Here is a 17,450-nt window from a genome sequence, read left to right on the forward strand (position 1 = left end):
ATTTATTACGATAATCCCATTCTGAAGAATAAAATGATGTTACCACCCTTTTACGTTTCACATCGCATTGACCATCGTCATAAGGTTGGTATTCCTTCATGCCAAACCAACCACTATCACAATTCATTCATCCCAAGTACGTCAGTAAGCTGGAATCACCTTCCTGGATCTATCGTCGAAATTTCTGATAATTCTATGTTTAAATCTGCTTTAACCAGCCTGCTGCTGTCATAAACTCGAGAATCCTTAACACTGTCATCTTTTTTTTTTTCCTTTTTACGGTTGTTCCACTTGTTTTATATGCGCGTGTTACTGCCTTTTGAACGTGATTATTCTTGTCGTTTGTTTTTATTGTATGCTGTTGCTTTTTGTTGTTGTTTTCATTCTGCGATATGCGCTGTTAATTTTTTACTTGTGTTGACGTAACCTGTTTGTTCGTTTTTTTTCTGTGGGCTTCATTTATGTCTAATTATTAAGTGTACTTACAGCTCTATTTTTTGTTTCACTTTCGTGTGTAATCCACTCCCCTCTGTAATGCCCTCTGGCCCTGAGGGTAGTGAAATAAATAAATAAATAAATAATTGCAAGGACCACAGACGCAGCGTTGCCATGCTGTCGCGATCGGTATGCGCCGAATCGAGGGTTCAGCGCCACGGTGTGGTCGATTGGCGTGGCTATGTTCGTAATCCTCATACATGGCCTCAGAGATTGTACGAAGTGGCAGGGTCCAGGCAGGTTCATCAAAAGTCCGCCTTTATGCGTTACATCGGAGGCCATGCCTCATACGTAAGCTCTCGCTCGTGTCATGCACCGAGATATCACGTTCGTTTACTATCTTCCGTTATAAACAGCAAAATGTACTTTTTTTTTCGAGGAGGATAACATGACAATGATAAAGTTAACGCACTCACTTCATGTTGCGACCATCCAAATGCAGATCAATATTTAGTCTTTTACCGGACACAGCTATAACTGCCCAAGCAGCCTTTCGCTTGTCCTCACGATTTGTGATTAAATATTGAATTAGCTAATTTTTGACTAAGCATTCAATTAGCGAATTATCGTCAAAATATTCTATTCGTATTCGTTTAGATTTCAGTTACACTATTCCTATTCGATTCGGCAGCAAGGCCACACTATTCGTATTCGATTCGGTTCGGAAAAAGCAATATTCGCACACCTCTACAATACCTAAGTCGACGTAATCGTCATCGGCCTACAATTAATCCTAATATGCGTCCGCTGCATCCGCCCTATCCCTGTGAATTTCTTTATGTTCAACGCCCACCTCACTCTCTGCCTTCTGCTGCTAAGTAATACTGAGTAGCATCTAAACAGGTGCAAAACGTTTGTAGTCTCTGCACTTTAAGCGTTTTATTGTCCTTTCGGAGCAAAAGTTCGTCATTTCGGAGACGAAGTGCGTTGCCGCTGCCTTTAGTCCCCGAGACTGAATACAGAGAGACTAACCGTTATTGTTGTCACGAATCATCCCTAGGGCTCAAGTGTTCGTCCAGAGTGAGGAACTTTGGGGGGCAACCGTCCATCCTAAGAGAGCAACACTTGAAACAGGAACAAACTTGCGCGTCGACGGTGGGAATAAAACCGCAGGATTCTTGGTGGGAAGTATGGTGCGCTAAAACTGCTTCAGCCTTCCTAATACGTGGCTTGTGGAATAGACAGGTGGAATGTAGTATGGAATAGGCAAGTAGACCAGTCACAATTTACAGCATATAGTGTTATTATTCACTGAATGTGCTGCCATGTTATTTTCCTATGCTTCCGCAGCAGGTTTGTTAAGTCTTAAAACACCGAAGACGCGCTTATAACGGCGTTCTTCGCGCATGAATAATCTAACCGTGTGTGTACTGATGCACAGCACTGTGCATCAGTACCCACAGTCGAGTGCATGGCGCCGCGATAATGACCGGCCGCTTCGCTGCCCGTCAAATATGCAACCGATACTTCCAGTAAAGAAACCAGATCAAGCGGCGTATGGAGGACGATTCGGTCTTCTGTCGGTGGTCACTCAGGTATACCCGCGGATATCAAGGGTCTGTGGAAAGCAAACCTGTCATTAGATGTCGGCTACAGGACCTCGCCATTACCTGTGACATGCAGCCAGTCACGAGGTGCATCGCACGGCTCTGCCAATTGCAGGCGACTGGATCTGACGATTAACGGCCCTTGGCTGCAACATGCAGCCAGTGGTGAGGTCCGGTCACCAAAAATGATACGTGTAATGTGAGTTGGTGAGAGAACAAAAGCGGGTTAATGACATCATAGTCAAAATCAAGAAGAAGGAATGGACTTGGACAGACATTGTAATGCGAAGGCAAGTTAACCCCTTGTCCTTAAGGGTAAGGGAGTGGATTACGAGCGAAAGCACATGTAGCAGGGGCGGCAAAAACATAGGTGGGTGGATGAGATTAAGAAGTTTGCGGGGATACGCTGGCCGCAACTGGCATAGGACAGGGTCAGTCGAAAAGACATTGGAGAGGCCTTTGCCCTGCAGTGGGCGTAGTCAGGCTGATGATGATGATGAACCCAACGACCCAATGGCAGGGTCGCTTCTCACAGACGCTTGAAAGCCACGGGTACATCAGAGTGACCAATGACAAAGGGCCAAATCGACGCGAAATGAACAATGGTAAATTTACAGCTTATAAAATATGGCTCCAGATATGCAAGTTGGTGACTTGCAGCGGACCCGAGCATGACGGTGAGGGCTGAAAGTATTGTCGTTGGACAAATGTTTAGGGGAATCCCCCATGGTGGAGCAGATTTGTAGCAAGGGAGTATTTACTCATTGACATCCACCCGAGCGCAGCCATACGGCTACAAAGGAAAGCTACACAGCTTTCTCGGAAACTTCGTAGTTAAAGAAAGATTCGTCCTGGTCCGGGGTTCGAACATCGCGGTGGTCCCCTCGTTCGCGCTTGGGTGGATGCCAATGAGTAATTACTCCCTTATTACAAATCTCCTCCACCTTGGGGGATTCCCCAAAACATTTGACCAACACTGTTCCCATTCTGAGTTATTGATCAATTTGCTCCCGGCCTACCATAAGCTTGCCGTCCCGGTTAGCGCAATTGGTAGAGCGACTACTCCGGTGAAGCGGTGGTTCAGGGTTCAAACCCCGGACCAGGAAGAATTTTTCTTTAACTGAGAAGTTTCTGAGAAAGCTGTCTAGCTTTCTTTTGTAGCCGTATGGCTGCGCTCGGGTGGATGTCAATGAGTAAATACTCCATTATTATAAAATATTGTCGTTCATCCCACCGTCTGAACGGTTAGGGCTCGAAATCTGCGCCGGGCTGCTTCGTCACACAGTTAGTATATTCACTAGCCAAGCTTCGTTTCCGGGGTATAACAGTCGTCAGTGCTCGAAAAAGACGAAATATCGCTTGAAGTGTACCTTTACAGCGCCTGTTACTGCTTCGTGTGCAGGGCGCTGCGTGGGCCGGCCTGCTGGTCTGCGCACTCCAGCTGTGGCACGCAGTGGGCAGGGGACTTTCTGCAGTACCCCCACCACCTGTGTTCACCGGAACGCTGGATAGATGTCCGCCGCAGATCAACGACACTGGCGTAGCAGCCGCGGCTACCGCAGATCCAATGGAACCACTAGTCAGCGAGAGGTAAAATTTTCCAGAGGCCAGAGTTAGAGCTCACCCTCCTTGCCAACTACTGGAAATAGATCATAATTTGAAGGAGGTTATTGTTGTGAGTATATGAGTTCAGTACAACAGTTCAAAGCTCATGCTGAAGTAAGTGGTTCAAGAAGTTGCGCCAGGTAGGGTCATGCTGTGGACCCCTATACTGAGGCTAAAGTCGAAGCAATTGTTTACTCGCACGTTCCTTATCTGGCGCTCTTTGTTAGAGCAACCGCAGGTATTACGGGTGTGTTGTGAGCGCACGCCTTGCCTTATATGAGGGACGCATTACTCGTAACATCCGCCAAAACCTTGGGGTCTTCTTAACCACATTCTTAAAGAAAATGCAATGACATTTTGAAGTTAGCTAACGAAAGCCCTCGGAAAAAAAGCTCGCTCTTTCCAAGACAAGACGGTGCTCAAGTACACCACTAACATAATATATGAAAACAGCACTCGCACGGCTGTCACTGCGAAGAAAAAGATCATGATAGGACATGACTGCAAGAATGAAATTGATGCGCTTAGTACTGTGATGAATTATCATGTAACAAACTCTGAAAGAAGACTGTGAATGCAGTTCAACATCGTGCAAAGACATCGTAGGAATCCTGGTTTTTAGAGCGGGAACTGTTTCTAAGCCTTCCGCTGTCGACATGCGCGTGACGCCGGCAACGAAGTTAAAGCCTCTCGCCCATGCATGGCGCTGCCTCGCTCGTGATACAGAGGGAATTCAGAGGGAATTGAAACATGTGATCGCATTGGAACTATTTTTGTGTTAACAATACTCGAGTGGAACCTCAGTCGCTAAGAAGCAGTAAAAACATGCGGAGTGCGAAAGCATGGTGGAGCTAGAAGAAACAATGTTTGATACCGTGGAATAGTCTCAAACACGGGTTTAATGTGCAGGATGGAGGGCCAGAACACCAAACTCGTATCGGGAGCCCAAATTCTAGAAACGCTCCTTGAGTTACAAAACGCGAAACGGAAGACCTGGATAAACGTAGGAAGCAGCGGAATAAAGATGGTCATGGCTGTCTTTGAAAGTTACAGTGGCAAACACGACGGCTCAGGTCCCTTTAACGTGCCCTGTACCGGCGTGGCCAGTGGGGAGAAAGTGCAGGGTCTGTCCTGAAAGTAAAGAGACAAGACGCGGCGTGACGCGTGCATGCACTAGATTGGGAAAGAGGTTTTGAGGGAAGGAGGGAGAGCCTTCAGCTTCACAATGCGACGAGCTTAGTTGGCTGCGAGCAGGCGAAGCGAGTGGACGTCTTCGAACGTGCACCCATGTTTCGTCGCTTCGTCGAGGAAACCATGGAGTGAACGTTGGAACAGCGCTACATTTCAAGCACATTTCAAGGGCAGAATTATTTTGCAGTGTTTTTGAGCGTGTGCATGTGTTTTCTTATCCTTCTCCAGGTTGTTCTTGAGCCGCTGTCTTTCTTAATGTTGATAGTTCTGATAATGTTGATAATGTTAATGTTAAACATGAAGCCTGCACCTTGTATTTCTTATTGATGCTACCGACCACTGTGTTATGTAACGACTTCTCCACCCCCCCCCCCCCCTTATGTAATGCCCTAAGCCAAGGGACTTTAAGGGTAAATAAATCATGATGATGAACGTATCCATCCATACATCCATGCATCCTTCCACTCGTCCGTCCGTCCGTCCGTCCGTCCGTCCGTCCATCCATCCATCCATCCATCCATTCGTACATACATATTTCTTAATTTATTTACAAATACTAAAGGCCCTCATCGGGCTCATGCAGGACTGCATCAATGGTAGAACGAATGACAATGGCGGATTGAACAAGGGAAACAAGTGTATGTATAAACAAACAAAAATAACAATTCCATCACTACAGAGGAATCGCGGTAATAGTGATGTTAGATAAGGTGATTAACATTTTCCGAGAAAGATTCGACTATATTGTAGTTTACTAGAGTAGATGGCAGTTTATTCCAGTAACAGATAGCTGAAGGGAATAAGGAATATCTTTGCACATAAAGTGGCTTATGGGCTGGCGAAGTGCTTTTACATTGTTAGTTCCCGAGGAGTGGCGGAATGGTCCCCGAAAGTATACTTCTTATGTTGAAGTGTTCGTGATAAAGTAGGTACAAAAACTTAAGTCTTGATGCTACTCTACGCTGAGCCAGGCTGTGTAGATCTGATTTCTTGAGTAGGTTAGATATGCTCGAATGCCCGGAATAGTTTGAGTATACAAAGCGTACTGCCATGTTCTGAATTCTTCCTAATCTGCCTGTTAAATGTTCATGGTGAGGACTCCAAATTATATCAGCATACTCTAGGCACGGTCTCACGAGTGTTTTGTATGCATTCCGTTTGACAGCAGGAGAAGCATTGCGTAATCTCCTGAGTAAATACAACCGACCGTGGGCCTTCTTACATAGGTTACGTGTTCCCAGCTCAGATTACTTGATAGCGCCACCCCTAGGTATTTAAGATAATTGGTTCTTACGAGTGGGATATTATTTACAGTGTATGACAAATCTAGTGGCGTGTTCTCAATGGTGAAAACTACGCTATATACATGATCGGATCCGGTATCAATCATGATGCAGCTGATGATGACAGACATGAGAGAGGCATTTACCCTGCAGTGGGAGTAGTCAGGCTGGTGATGAGGACGATGAGCTGGGACAAGTTGGTTGACCATTTGTTAATGAACAAAGAGCGTACTGGAAACAGAGATGAAGCGCATGTAGACAGCGCCTGTCTTCGTCTAACTTCTTTTCGTGCCGGTGTCTGCAGCGCAATGTTTGCCTACTGACCTCTGTTCACTATCTTTCTCTATTCCTCTCCAATGCACACCAGCATACGGATGGTTTATATACCTTTTAAAAAAGAGGTCGAAGGGCGCTGCCGTATTGGACACTGGGCTTTGCTCGTCGCACAGGAAAGAGCTATAAGGATTAATCTCCCACACGATCATCCCGCAGCCCCAAAAACCGATTCCTCGGGCGGTCATGCCAAACATTTATACAAGCCGACTGAAATTTCTGCTCCTTGAATAAACTGCCCTCTTTCGCTCTCTGTTTCCACAGAGTTTAGGAGCTTGGCTTTGTTCACAGATTCCATTTTTAATTCTTATATCCTGATGCGCAGCCCGTACGTGTTCCCCCTGTACCGGCTGTCCTTCTTCTGGATGGCCTTCATCGGGTCCGTTCTGACGCTCATCTTGGGAACAGCTATAAGTCTTGCTACAGGTAAGTATGGTCATCCCCACATGCCAGCTAGGCCCACTGCAAGACCAAGGACTCCTGACGATAGACCTGCACCTGACCTTGTCCCGAGCACGTGTTGGTCAGCCATATTCTGTACTGACCTCTGGACTCCCCGCACGGTAGAATGTGACCTAAGTAGTCCCAGACACAACGAAAAGAACCTAAGTATAGGTATAAAGATGTGAACGTTTGCTGCAATGTACCCAGTGTTTTTTTGACTGCATACAGATCGTTATTTTAAGCCCTCTAACAGATATTTCTGTGCGGTCTGTGCAGGTGGATAGTAGAGTGAGGAGGACATTACGTACGTAATAGAGCTAAGTGATGGAATGATTAATTAGCTAAAATCAAGTAATAATTTTGTTTGCTGTTTATTTTCGGCGCCAACGTTATATTCAGAAATTGAAGCCCGTCAACATCAAAGCTGAATCGCGCGCATTTCTAACAGAGCAAGGACCGATGCCGTTTCTCTATTTTATGCCGTAGAAGCAGTTCACTGAATTTCAGCGACAATACTACACCCAGCAGCGCCATTGTAAAAACGGTCATTTCGGGCGGCCAACTTTACGAGCAAAAAATGTCTTTTTTGACATTAAATGTTCCGAATTACATTGCCGATAAAGAAAACTTAAAAACTAGACTCAGTTTCTATGTTGACTGCCTTCAACTTCTTAATGTAATGTTGGCCCTTGAAATGATAAGTTAAAAGCTGGGTACATAATTTTAGTCAATTAATCGTTTAATCACTTAGCTTTATCACATGTCCATTTTGCTGTACAATCCACCTAAACAGGTCGCACAGTCATATCCCCAGCAGGGTTTTAAAGAAACTATATACAAACAGTGAAAAAAACGGTATAAAACAAGAACCCAGCCATGTAAGCGCAATATGGTCTGGTAATCGGACGAGGCAACCACGAGCCAGGAAGCAGGCATGAGTCCTCAGCGCCACAGCGCAGGATTTTTTTATTCCTTATTCCATTGAGGAACAACCACCTCACTGACCTTCCACATGTCTTTCTTTACCGAGTAGCATTCTGTGATCTCGTGATTCATTCTTGCAGATGTTGTGTGCGGACGTTGTTTAATGAATGCATCAGAGTGCATGCATGCGTAATTTTGTATGCATGCGCACAAATTAAGAGAGCAGCTAAAGCAGCAACACGAGAAGAGGAAGTACTGAAGATAGCGCTGGGTGTCTGAGGGTCAGAACGGCAGATGCGTGAGTGAGCAGGCACGCGAACATAACAGTTCCTTGAAAATGTCCCTGATCAGGATAACCTTCCGCGTCACTGTAGACAATGTGTAAACTGCATCTCGGCTTTCGACAACATTTCCACCTACGCAAAGGAATAAAAAACAGAGACGAAAATGTTATACTGGAAGCATTTCACATCAGGCTGCAAGCATGTGGCAAGTGCCTCAGTGCACCGTCTCTGTCGCTTACCAATATAGTATTTAAATAACTAAAAAACCGTGTATGCATGCAGGAATGAAAGAAACAGACTATTTTGTCTACAAATCGGCCGCGTGAAGGTTGGGCATGTTTTAGGTTACATTCTACGTGGGTGCTTCTGGCGCCTGATACGCATGCGTGTTTGGTTGCCTGGGTCTGCCTTCTTTCAATAAAAAGCATTCTTGCGCTGTCCTGTGTAATTTCCGTTCTTGTGCTCCCGTTGTTGAAGAATGAATTTATTTCCATAAATGTACAATTTGATGAAGGATATAAGGAAAAAACTTGCAAAAGAGCAACCTGACTAGTCGTTAAACCTTCTCTCGTGCCAGTAGCAGCAGAAGCATATGGCATAAGCATGTATTATATCGCAAAACGAAAACAAGAGAAATAGAAAAAACATTCTGATACAAGTATTCAAGCACGTAGCAATCAAAAACACATAACTCAATAAAATGAAACCTACTTGTGCAAAAATTAAAGGCTAATAGGCAGCAAAATATTTTTAAGGTGTTTTTACTGGTAGATTAAACATAACTACCATCATGAATTAGATACTCTCATTAGGTTTGATCCACACAAATTATCCAGCATTGTTACCCTGCTGGCCCGATACCAGCAGCCCCGCATTGATTCCTCGCTTGCTGCTTGCTGGCTGCATATTTCGCATAACTAAGCTGGGCTATGAGCCCAATTTCTCATGCTTCAAACTTTGTTGTTTTATATTTAATCATTTGCTAGGCAAATATTTTTGTCTCGAGACGTGCGCTCGTACTACATTCACCCGCCCATTAAACAATGGCCAATGCACGAATTGTCAGGAAGCGAAACGTTTTCTCCATAGCTAACTGCAGCCGTTCAAAAGCAAAAAAAAAAATCCAGGTTGATTCCTTCATGAGACTACCTCATGACTAAGGCAGCGCCTCATGGGCTTTGTTGCTCCTAAAGTATATATTTGGAATAATGGAGGACCGTCGAGAATTCCAGAGTACTCCTCCCATCTTAACCTACGGGATCCATGACAGATTCAACTTGCTTATAAAGTTGCCGTTGCCAGGATGCAAGCACCTGCAAGTGCGAGAACGAATCAGCTCAGAATTCCACTGCGTGGAAGCTTTAAGAAAACACTTTCGAGAATTTTTAGGCGGAGAAATTCGCAAAACTTCCGAGAATCTTCATTTAGGAAAGGAATTTTGTACGCGCGTATTTCAGTGACCACTTAATACAGGGTCTGTTCTGAAAGTAGTAGGACTGGTTCTTTCCTAGGCAAACAGGCGGACGAGAGGCAATCTGCGCGTGCAGGATCGTTAAAGGGGGCTATTGGGAATGCTGGGGAAAATCGGCAGTCGGCTCTCGGGTGTTGAAGAGAGCAGGTCGCTTGTACTGCGAACCCCTGTCGAAACGTCTCGTCCCGCAGAATCATAGAGCGTTTTCTGAATCCGCGATACGTGATGATCAAATTTTGAGGAAATCTTGGTAAGACGGGCAAAGAGACTCAAGACATGATTAAGAAGGTCTACGGTGACGCTGCCATGGGTCGATCAGGTGTTTTTTGAGTGGCGAAAGCTGTTCCGAGAAGGTCAGGAAAGAGTGGAAGACGACGACCGCTCCGGACGCCTTTCGACCAGCAAGACCAACGAAAATGTGTAGCGAGTGAAACATTTACTGAACAGTCATTGTAGAATGAGTATCAGAATCATTTCTGATGACTTCAGCATTCCTCAAACCCAAGTTTTTGAGATCGTGACAGAAAACTTAGCCCCGAGGAAAGTGTGTGCGAAGTTCGTGCCAGGAGTGTTGTCAGAGGAGCAAAACGACAACCGGAAAGGGATCTGCCAGGATCTTCTTCTTCATATGATTGAGGACCCCGATTTTTTGCCCAGCACAAGGCGGGAACGCTGCCTAAGCCCCCCTACAGCCCCGACTTAGCCCCGCCAGACTTTTTTCTTCCCGACAATAAAATCGTCCCTCAAGGGGAACCATCACGGATGGGTAGAGGCAGTTCAACAGGACGTGACGAGGGAGCTAAACAGCATTCCGGTCCAGGCGTTCTTGAAGGCGTACGAAAACTGCAAATCTCATTAGTAGCAGCGTGTAGGTGCGGAAGGGTGCTACTTTGAAAAATTCTATTTATTAAATTAAAAAAAATTTATTTAAAAAAATGAGTCCTACTACTTTTACAACAGACCCTGTATTACTCTGGTTAACGTTCCGACGTTACTCTAAAATAGCCGACAGTTGTTTGATTTGGGGAATCACGAGCATCACAAGTGAGTAAGTATACTCAGGTTTCGATTGCACAGACAGTGCCTCTATTCAGAATGGAGAGGAGAGAAGGGGCGAGTTCTCGTTTTCGTCTTCACCTCAAAAATAATCCCGTCTCGTTTATCTGTAAAAACAACTTTGTTTTAGGTGGCCTCCAGACAGCGAGAAAGAACATGCATCTTACCAGCCCCGTGTTCCTGAAGCTGTGGAATCGCTTCAAGTTTTTTCGGCAAGCGTTGAACGTGAGTATAGGTTGTGTCATCAGCGTTAGTATGTGGGCAGACTGCCTAACAGAAAAAGGGGGCTCTCTTTGAGTGCTCATAGTATTACACCGCCGGTCAGCTGCAGTATCACAGTAGTTAGGTATTCAGTGTATATTCTTTTGGCATAATAGTTATACACGAGCTTACGTGCTCCTGCTAATGACCAACATATTCGCTTGCATACAGCATTTAGTTTTTTTTCGTCTGTGTACTACGCGCATCTGGGTATTCATTGCATTCTTCTTATTCTGTAGAATGTATCCTCAGTTGAACCTGTGCTTTTCATGACTTCGTAAGACTAAAACTGATTGGTTCAAGAAAAAGCTTTAAATATATAAACCCATGTTTGCGCACGCATTCTGTTCGTTGAAGATGATGACTCCTGTTTTAATTTAATGACTTCTTGTCTTGTGGGCTTGTAAGGGGGGGGAGATGCGTTCTTCTCGGTTAACGACGGCTGACGCAATGCAAAACCGCTGGACCACACCACGTGATCGCGTATGCTACCGAGCGCACGAAGATCACTGCGGGCCTAGCTCTCAGTGAACAAAGGATCCATAACTCTGGCTGACGCAAACAGGCATTAATTGCTACAACAACAATAATGCCAGCTATCAACAAATTACGCTAAGGAATCGCGCTCGTCCGACTCACCGGCACAGTTACGGGCGACCGTTCGCCCACGCCAGTGCAAGGGGGAAACTCCGAGGCCGGGCGGGACGAGGCGGCGGGAGAATGTTCCCATCACGAGGCCTCGCCCCGCTGGCGGAAAGCGGATGCCACGCCGACACCTTCGTAGGAGACGGAGCCGTCTCCCCCGCACACGCGCGCAGCAATCACGCCATCCGTGGCGCTCGTGTCGCTGCGACGCCGGCGCCCTCCCTTGTTAGTTAAGGTAACTAACCAAGCTAAGGGGGGTGCATCGTCGAGAAGCCAACCACAGGACACCAAGTCCCCATAGTCTTCATCAACTAATGCGTTCTTTTCTAGCTTTCCTTCGTTCACTGCAAGTTAATCTAGTAATACCAATTGACTACATGACTAACCGGTACATCCTGTGACATATTGTAAATTTATAACAGTTAACATGATTATATATATTTTTCCCTTTTATAATTCCCTGTAACCCAACAGCACGCATCTCAACAACTTTCAAGCTACCTTAACTTTGTTGTACAGTTTTTGTTTTCCTTTTAACGTGCCAGTAAGTGTCATGGCGACCGCTACATTGATTGTATTTGTTTATTTTGTGTGTATATAGGCCGAATGCAGTTTGCTCACCCCAGGGAGGAAGGCCCTCGTCAGGCACCACGCCTTTTGGCCTCCTTCCTGAAGTGTATGAGACGCACTTCGAATAAATACTTTTCACTCAAGCACATGCGGTATTTTCTTGCGGCTATCACAAACCGCCTAGCATATAGACTAAAAATAAGATTCATGCATTAGTCACGGTTCACAGAAAAGCCGTTCGATCTATTTTTTTTTAAATTTTGCGCTATCGATTCCCCAACAGGTTTAAAACGCTGATGGCATGCGAATATTGGAAACTCGAAGAAAGCTCCAGCGACTAAAACATTTTTTTCAAGAACAATAAGTGGTCTAAAGCCAAGAACCCGTACATGGAACCACTAGCCTCGCGATTAACCAGACATGGTCATGCGCAGTCGCAGACCCCTTACCGCGCTTGAACAAACATCTTTAAATATCTTTTTGCTCACACAATAAAAGAGTGGAACTAGCTCCCGTCGAAATTTTTAATGAGCACTCATAGTATCACCAGTTATTTATGATGTGTTTGAATCCATCTGTACGTAGCCCATTGTTTTCCGATTTTGTTCTGTATGCTGAATGCTCATTGCGCTTTCTTTCATATTGTATTCGCCTCCTGCTTGGGCCTGCCATGCGATATTCTGGCACGAATTCTTGCGGTGTTCATTTACATATTTTGTGTTAGAATCCATGCATACTCAACCCTTAGTTTCCCTTTTAATTTGTGTCCTAAATATTGAGTTTGCATCCTTTCACGTTTTATTTCCCATCGTGCTTGGCCTACTAAGGCTGGAAGTAATGTATAAATAAATAAATAAAGAAGTAAATAAATAAAGAATATGCAACTGCACACAGTGTTCGATACCAGTATGCCGTTCCAATCGACGATGCAACCACAACAAAAATATATCTTTAGTCTTCGTGGACGTAAAAATAAAGCAACTGTGTTCCATTACGCTAAAAACCAAAGTCCTCCTTTAAACGAAAGACCTCATCGATGCTTGGCTTATCAGCGCAGAAAAACGCGAGGGCATCTTTACAGGCTAATATAGTTGCATAAACTCTGACAGTTTTGTTCTTCACTGATGTATTCGTTGTCTTAGCTAACATTATATATCCAAAAAAACAACCATTGTTTACGTCGACGAAGCCTTTGCTTCACTCCCTTAGCAAAGCTGCATAATTCAAGTGATTTCACTCGTATAGGCACTGGCCGAACATAATTCCGGCGCCGACAGGAGCGCCACTCGCGGCGAGTAGCGCACCTAACACACGATAAGAACGCTGCCATGCGAGCACCAACGGCTTAAATCCAATCGCGGCGGCGAATCATGCTGCGTTCTCAGTTTGCTTAGATTGCCGATTTTAAATCCAAGCAGTTGAGCCGTCGCATTGTTGTCCATTGCACAGGCTTGCACACGCGATATTTCTCCTGGAAGTCGGTTTAACAGCTCCGGTTGATCGCGCTTGTCCTGCAATAAACTTTGCGCCACACACACTAACGTTCGTCGGTTACCGGAAAATAAAGGTATGAATAGAAATTGCATGAAACAGTATTGGAGATTGGCTCCCTACTCGCCACTCGAAAATATATGGCAAGCTTTTTGTTGGTTGTGCCAAACCAAATGAGACCCAACGCGGCTTATTTGCGTTTGTTACTGTTGTAAAAGTGACAGTGACCTCTGGATAAGAGGTCTCTATATTAGTGGAAATGTTTGTGAAAGAAAAAATTCCTCTTAAACTAGTTTCTTTTGAGCGCTAATTGTCATAGCTCTGTTTAACCCCTGCCCCTTTCGAGGTCCAATATGTGATGATTTGAAGGAACACGGGGCAGGCACTTCTGCTGCGAGAGCTGTTTCTGCATAAAGCATGCTAGTCAGTTCGCAGTGGGCTGACTACGATGACGATGGGTGGTTTTACTCCGAACTCTACCCTCAACACTATAGGGTTAAAACGTTCTTCGTCCTCGCTCGCCATCGCCTGTATCTTCAAGGCGGCGAAAGGCACCTTGAGAATTCGCTAGGACGAGAAGGGCTTCATGGAGTATGTTTATTACATCGTCATCTGTTCAAAATGCTAATGCCATCTACCTCGATCTTTACAAACACATGATTAAAATATCCTTGCAAAATAACAAAAACGGATTCGGTCCAAAGTTCTCAACCTGGACAGCCATCAAGCGTCCCCCCACCCTCTTACCCAGAGTGCTCCTCGTTGCCCTGCAAGAGAGCCGCAAATCAAAACGTGACACACACTCTCACCGCGCAGTCCCCTCCAAAGCCACGTGCCTTTGAGGTCGTGCGACTGCATAGTTCCCTGAAGCTCTTCCGCTGACCCACGTTGCTGTCTCAATAACTGGTCCGACGTGTCAGAAATTTTAGCATAAGGGGACCATATCGATTATAGAGATAGGGTCCCCCTGTTCTAATTTTTTTTATTCATTTTTTTAGGCAACACAAGTATTGCCCACGAGGCAAGACAAAAGGAGACTATTGGTCTCCTGACTAGGTCTTGGCCTCGCCGGGCGCAGCAGTGGCAGTAGTATAAAACATATCACCTTAAGCATACATCCTAATTACGATTTGATCAGATGATTATATTATACTCCTACATGCAATATACATATGCACAGGCTGCGAGACATAAACGGAACTTTGCTTAATAGCGATATGAAGAAACATTGGAATATTTAACAATAAAAAACAAACAATGACATCAATGACACAATCTCTATTATATCTTTCCACGACGCATATTCCCAGCAATTCGCCGCTGTCGTAGCTTTTGTTGGTTCTGTCACCCGGCCGTCTTCAGGGGTGCAGTGGTCCTGGTAACCGCAGTGGTAACCGCAGCAGCGGGTTACCACGATCCTGGGTGCCACCAAAAAGTGTCTACGTATTTCTGAGCATGCCACAGAGAAGAAACTCGCTAGGGCGCTGAAAGGCCTTGGTTTTAGTAGCGATGACTGCGGGCAGTAAAACAATGACTCGACTGCGGCGTACTTCGGTAACTGCGAGAAGTGGCTTGAATATTGCGTCATTCATCTCTTGGTTCCGGTCGTAGGATTATTAAGCGCGTCATATCCCACCAAGATACATTTTACAGTTTAGGCGTTCTTATTTTCACTGTCCAGCTGCCGTATTTGCGGTAGTTCTCATAGTGTATCGTTGCTGGTAACGATCATGATAGTCCGAGGAAATAGAGAAAACATCAAAACAATTAAATTAGAGCAATTAAGTTAACTTTCTTTAGAATTAGTGCAAGTTAATTGAAAATTAATTGCATTGCATTCCTGAAGTAATTGTACTATCATTACTTCCTGGGAAATTAATTTATTATGTAAGAAAGCAATTAGTGGCATAATTTATTTCGTTTCCAAAACGGATTTTGTCATGTGCACTTATTATTGGAACTGTAGCGCTGGAAAAGGAATATTCATTGGCTTTAAACAGCGTTATTTTAATCGAACACATTGGAATTCTCAGAAATTTAAGCTAGATGGGAATACACCAACAAAATAACACAAAGGGTAAGGAAAAACAGACACAAATACAAGTAGTAACAACATGGAATCAAGGTAAAAACATTTAACAAATGAAATAGAGGCTAGCATAAAAAAATACAAAAAGCGAAAGTGCACGACGTTGATAAATTGTCAATTTAGTCCTAATTAGTTGAATTCTGAAACTTCAATACGGTAAGTTTTTTAATTTTTAACGAACGCTGGACATTAACTACGCTTAAGTAATCTTGCCGGGCGTGATACCCATTTTGTAGCCCATGTTTTGTTGCCTTTCCAGAAAGTAGAATCTACGACTTAGTTATTACCGGTTTTGCACCAGCAAAACGAAGTATTCAATGATTTTCTTTGATTTGATGAAATACCACCTCTTGCTGGTCTATTCTTTCTACCTGAGAAAACCCAATGTGCGAGCGCAGTAAAAAGGCGGTCTCAAGGTGTACTGAGTCAGTCGTCCACCGATGTCGTGCCTGCGGAAGGCTTACTCGCGATTCTTAGACTCATCACGGCATGCCTGCGGCGTTTTTTACCTTTTTCTACAGCTTGGAAAATCGGAAGCAAGAAACGGAAGGGACTCGACACCAGCGGAGGTCGACGGCGACGAATACATCACATTCCGCGTCGAAATGGCTTCGCACACTGAAACAGGGGCACTCATTCAAGAGAACGGCGAAAAGGAGCTTCAATGCAACATCTAATCGAGATCTGCGCGCCTTTGGAGGCTATCTTTGGTATACCTCTGGCCAGTTTCTTCGCAATAATAGCGGTGGCTGAGGGTCTGCGGCGTTAGGCTCGGGAACAAGTTCTAGGCTCTGGTCGCAGGCGCAATATCTTCACTTCAAAAATCGAGAGACGCGACAGCTTTCAAATCTGAGCGGAACATTAACCAGCATCAATTGGTTGGTTGGTTTATGGGGTTTAACGTCCCAAAGCGACTAAGGCTATGAGAGACGCCGTAGTGGAGGGCTCCGGAAATTTCGACCACCTGGGGTTCTTTGACGTGCACTGGTTGACTGCATGTAATGTCCATTTCCCGGATGAAGAAATACTGGCCATGAAATGTGCTCCGAAATATGTTTGTAAGGTCATACTTCACTTGTATGCACGTCCTGTTGGCTGTCATAAAGAATATACTGAAAAATGTACAGCCATTCGCTTATCTTGCGCATGCGCGGTTCAGTGCCCTGCCCTCGAGCAGACCCGCATCGCACATTTCGGCTTCGGCCGCTCAACCCGCCGCTGGAGCAAATTATGGTGTTTGAGGGCGACGGCACCTTTCAGTTCGGTAGGATGACCTTCGTTGTGTGTGTGTGTGTGTGTGTGTGTGTGAGGGCGACGGCACCTTTCAGTTCGGTAGGATGACCTTCGTTGTGTGTGTGTGTGTGTGTGTGTGTGTGAGGGCGACGGCACCTTTCAGTTCGGTAGGATGACCTTCGTTGTGTGTGTGTGTGTGTGTGAGGGCGACGGCACCTTTCAGTTCGGTAGGATGACCTTCGTTGTGTGTGTGTGTGTGTGTGTGTGAGGGCGACGGCACCTTTCAGTTCGGTAGGATGACCTTCGTTGTGTGTGAGTGTGTGTGTGTGTGTGTGTGAGGGCGACGGCACCTTTCAGTTCGGTAGGATGACCTTCGTTGTGTGTGTGTGTGTGAGGGCGACGGCACCTTTCAGTTCGGTAGGATGACCTTCGTTGTGTGTGTGTGTGTGTGTGTGTGTGTGTGTGTGTGTGAGGGCGACGGCACCTTTCAGTTCGGTAGGATGACCTTCGTTGTGTGTGTGTGTGTGT

At 45.2% G+C, this 17,450-nt stretch overlaps 1 protein-coding gene across 1 annotated transcript in view; it reads left to right on the forward strand.

The window, feature by feature from the left end:
- The window catches only part of LOC149347127 (putative sodium-dependent multivitamin transporter), a 60,750-nt gene extending 44,384 nt beyond the window's left edge, over nucleotides 1–16,366 (forward strand). The window contains exons 13-16 of the mRNA XM_089541496.1: nucleotides 3,445–3,632; nucleotides 6,780–6,880; nucleotides 10,764–10,858; nucleotides 16,211–16,366. Coding sequence (XP_089397622.1) covers nucleotides 3,445–3,632; nucleotides 6,780–6,880; nucleotides 10,764–10,858; nucleotides 16,211–16,366 — 540 coding nt within the window. The remainder of the gene's footprint in view (nucleotides 1–3,444; nucleotides 3,633–6,779; nucleotides 6,881–10,763; nucleotides 10,859–16,210) is intronic.
- The last annotated feature ends 1,084 nt before the right edge of the window (nucleotides 16,367–17,450 follow it).

The sequence above is a fragment of the Amblyomma mixtum genome, chromosome 4 (genome assembly GCF_055824585.1).
Source record: "Amblyomma mixtum isolate Tamu chromosome 4, ASM5582458v1, whole genome shotgun sequence".
Taxonomy (NCBI): Eukaryota; Metazoa; Arthropoda; class Arachnida; order Ixodida; family Ixodidae; genus Amblyomma; species Amblyomma mixtum.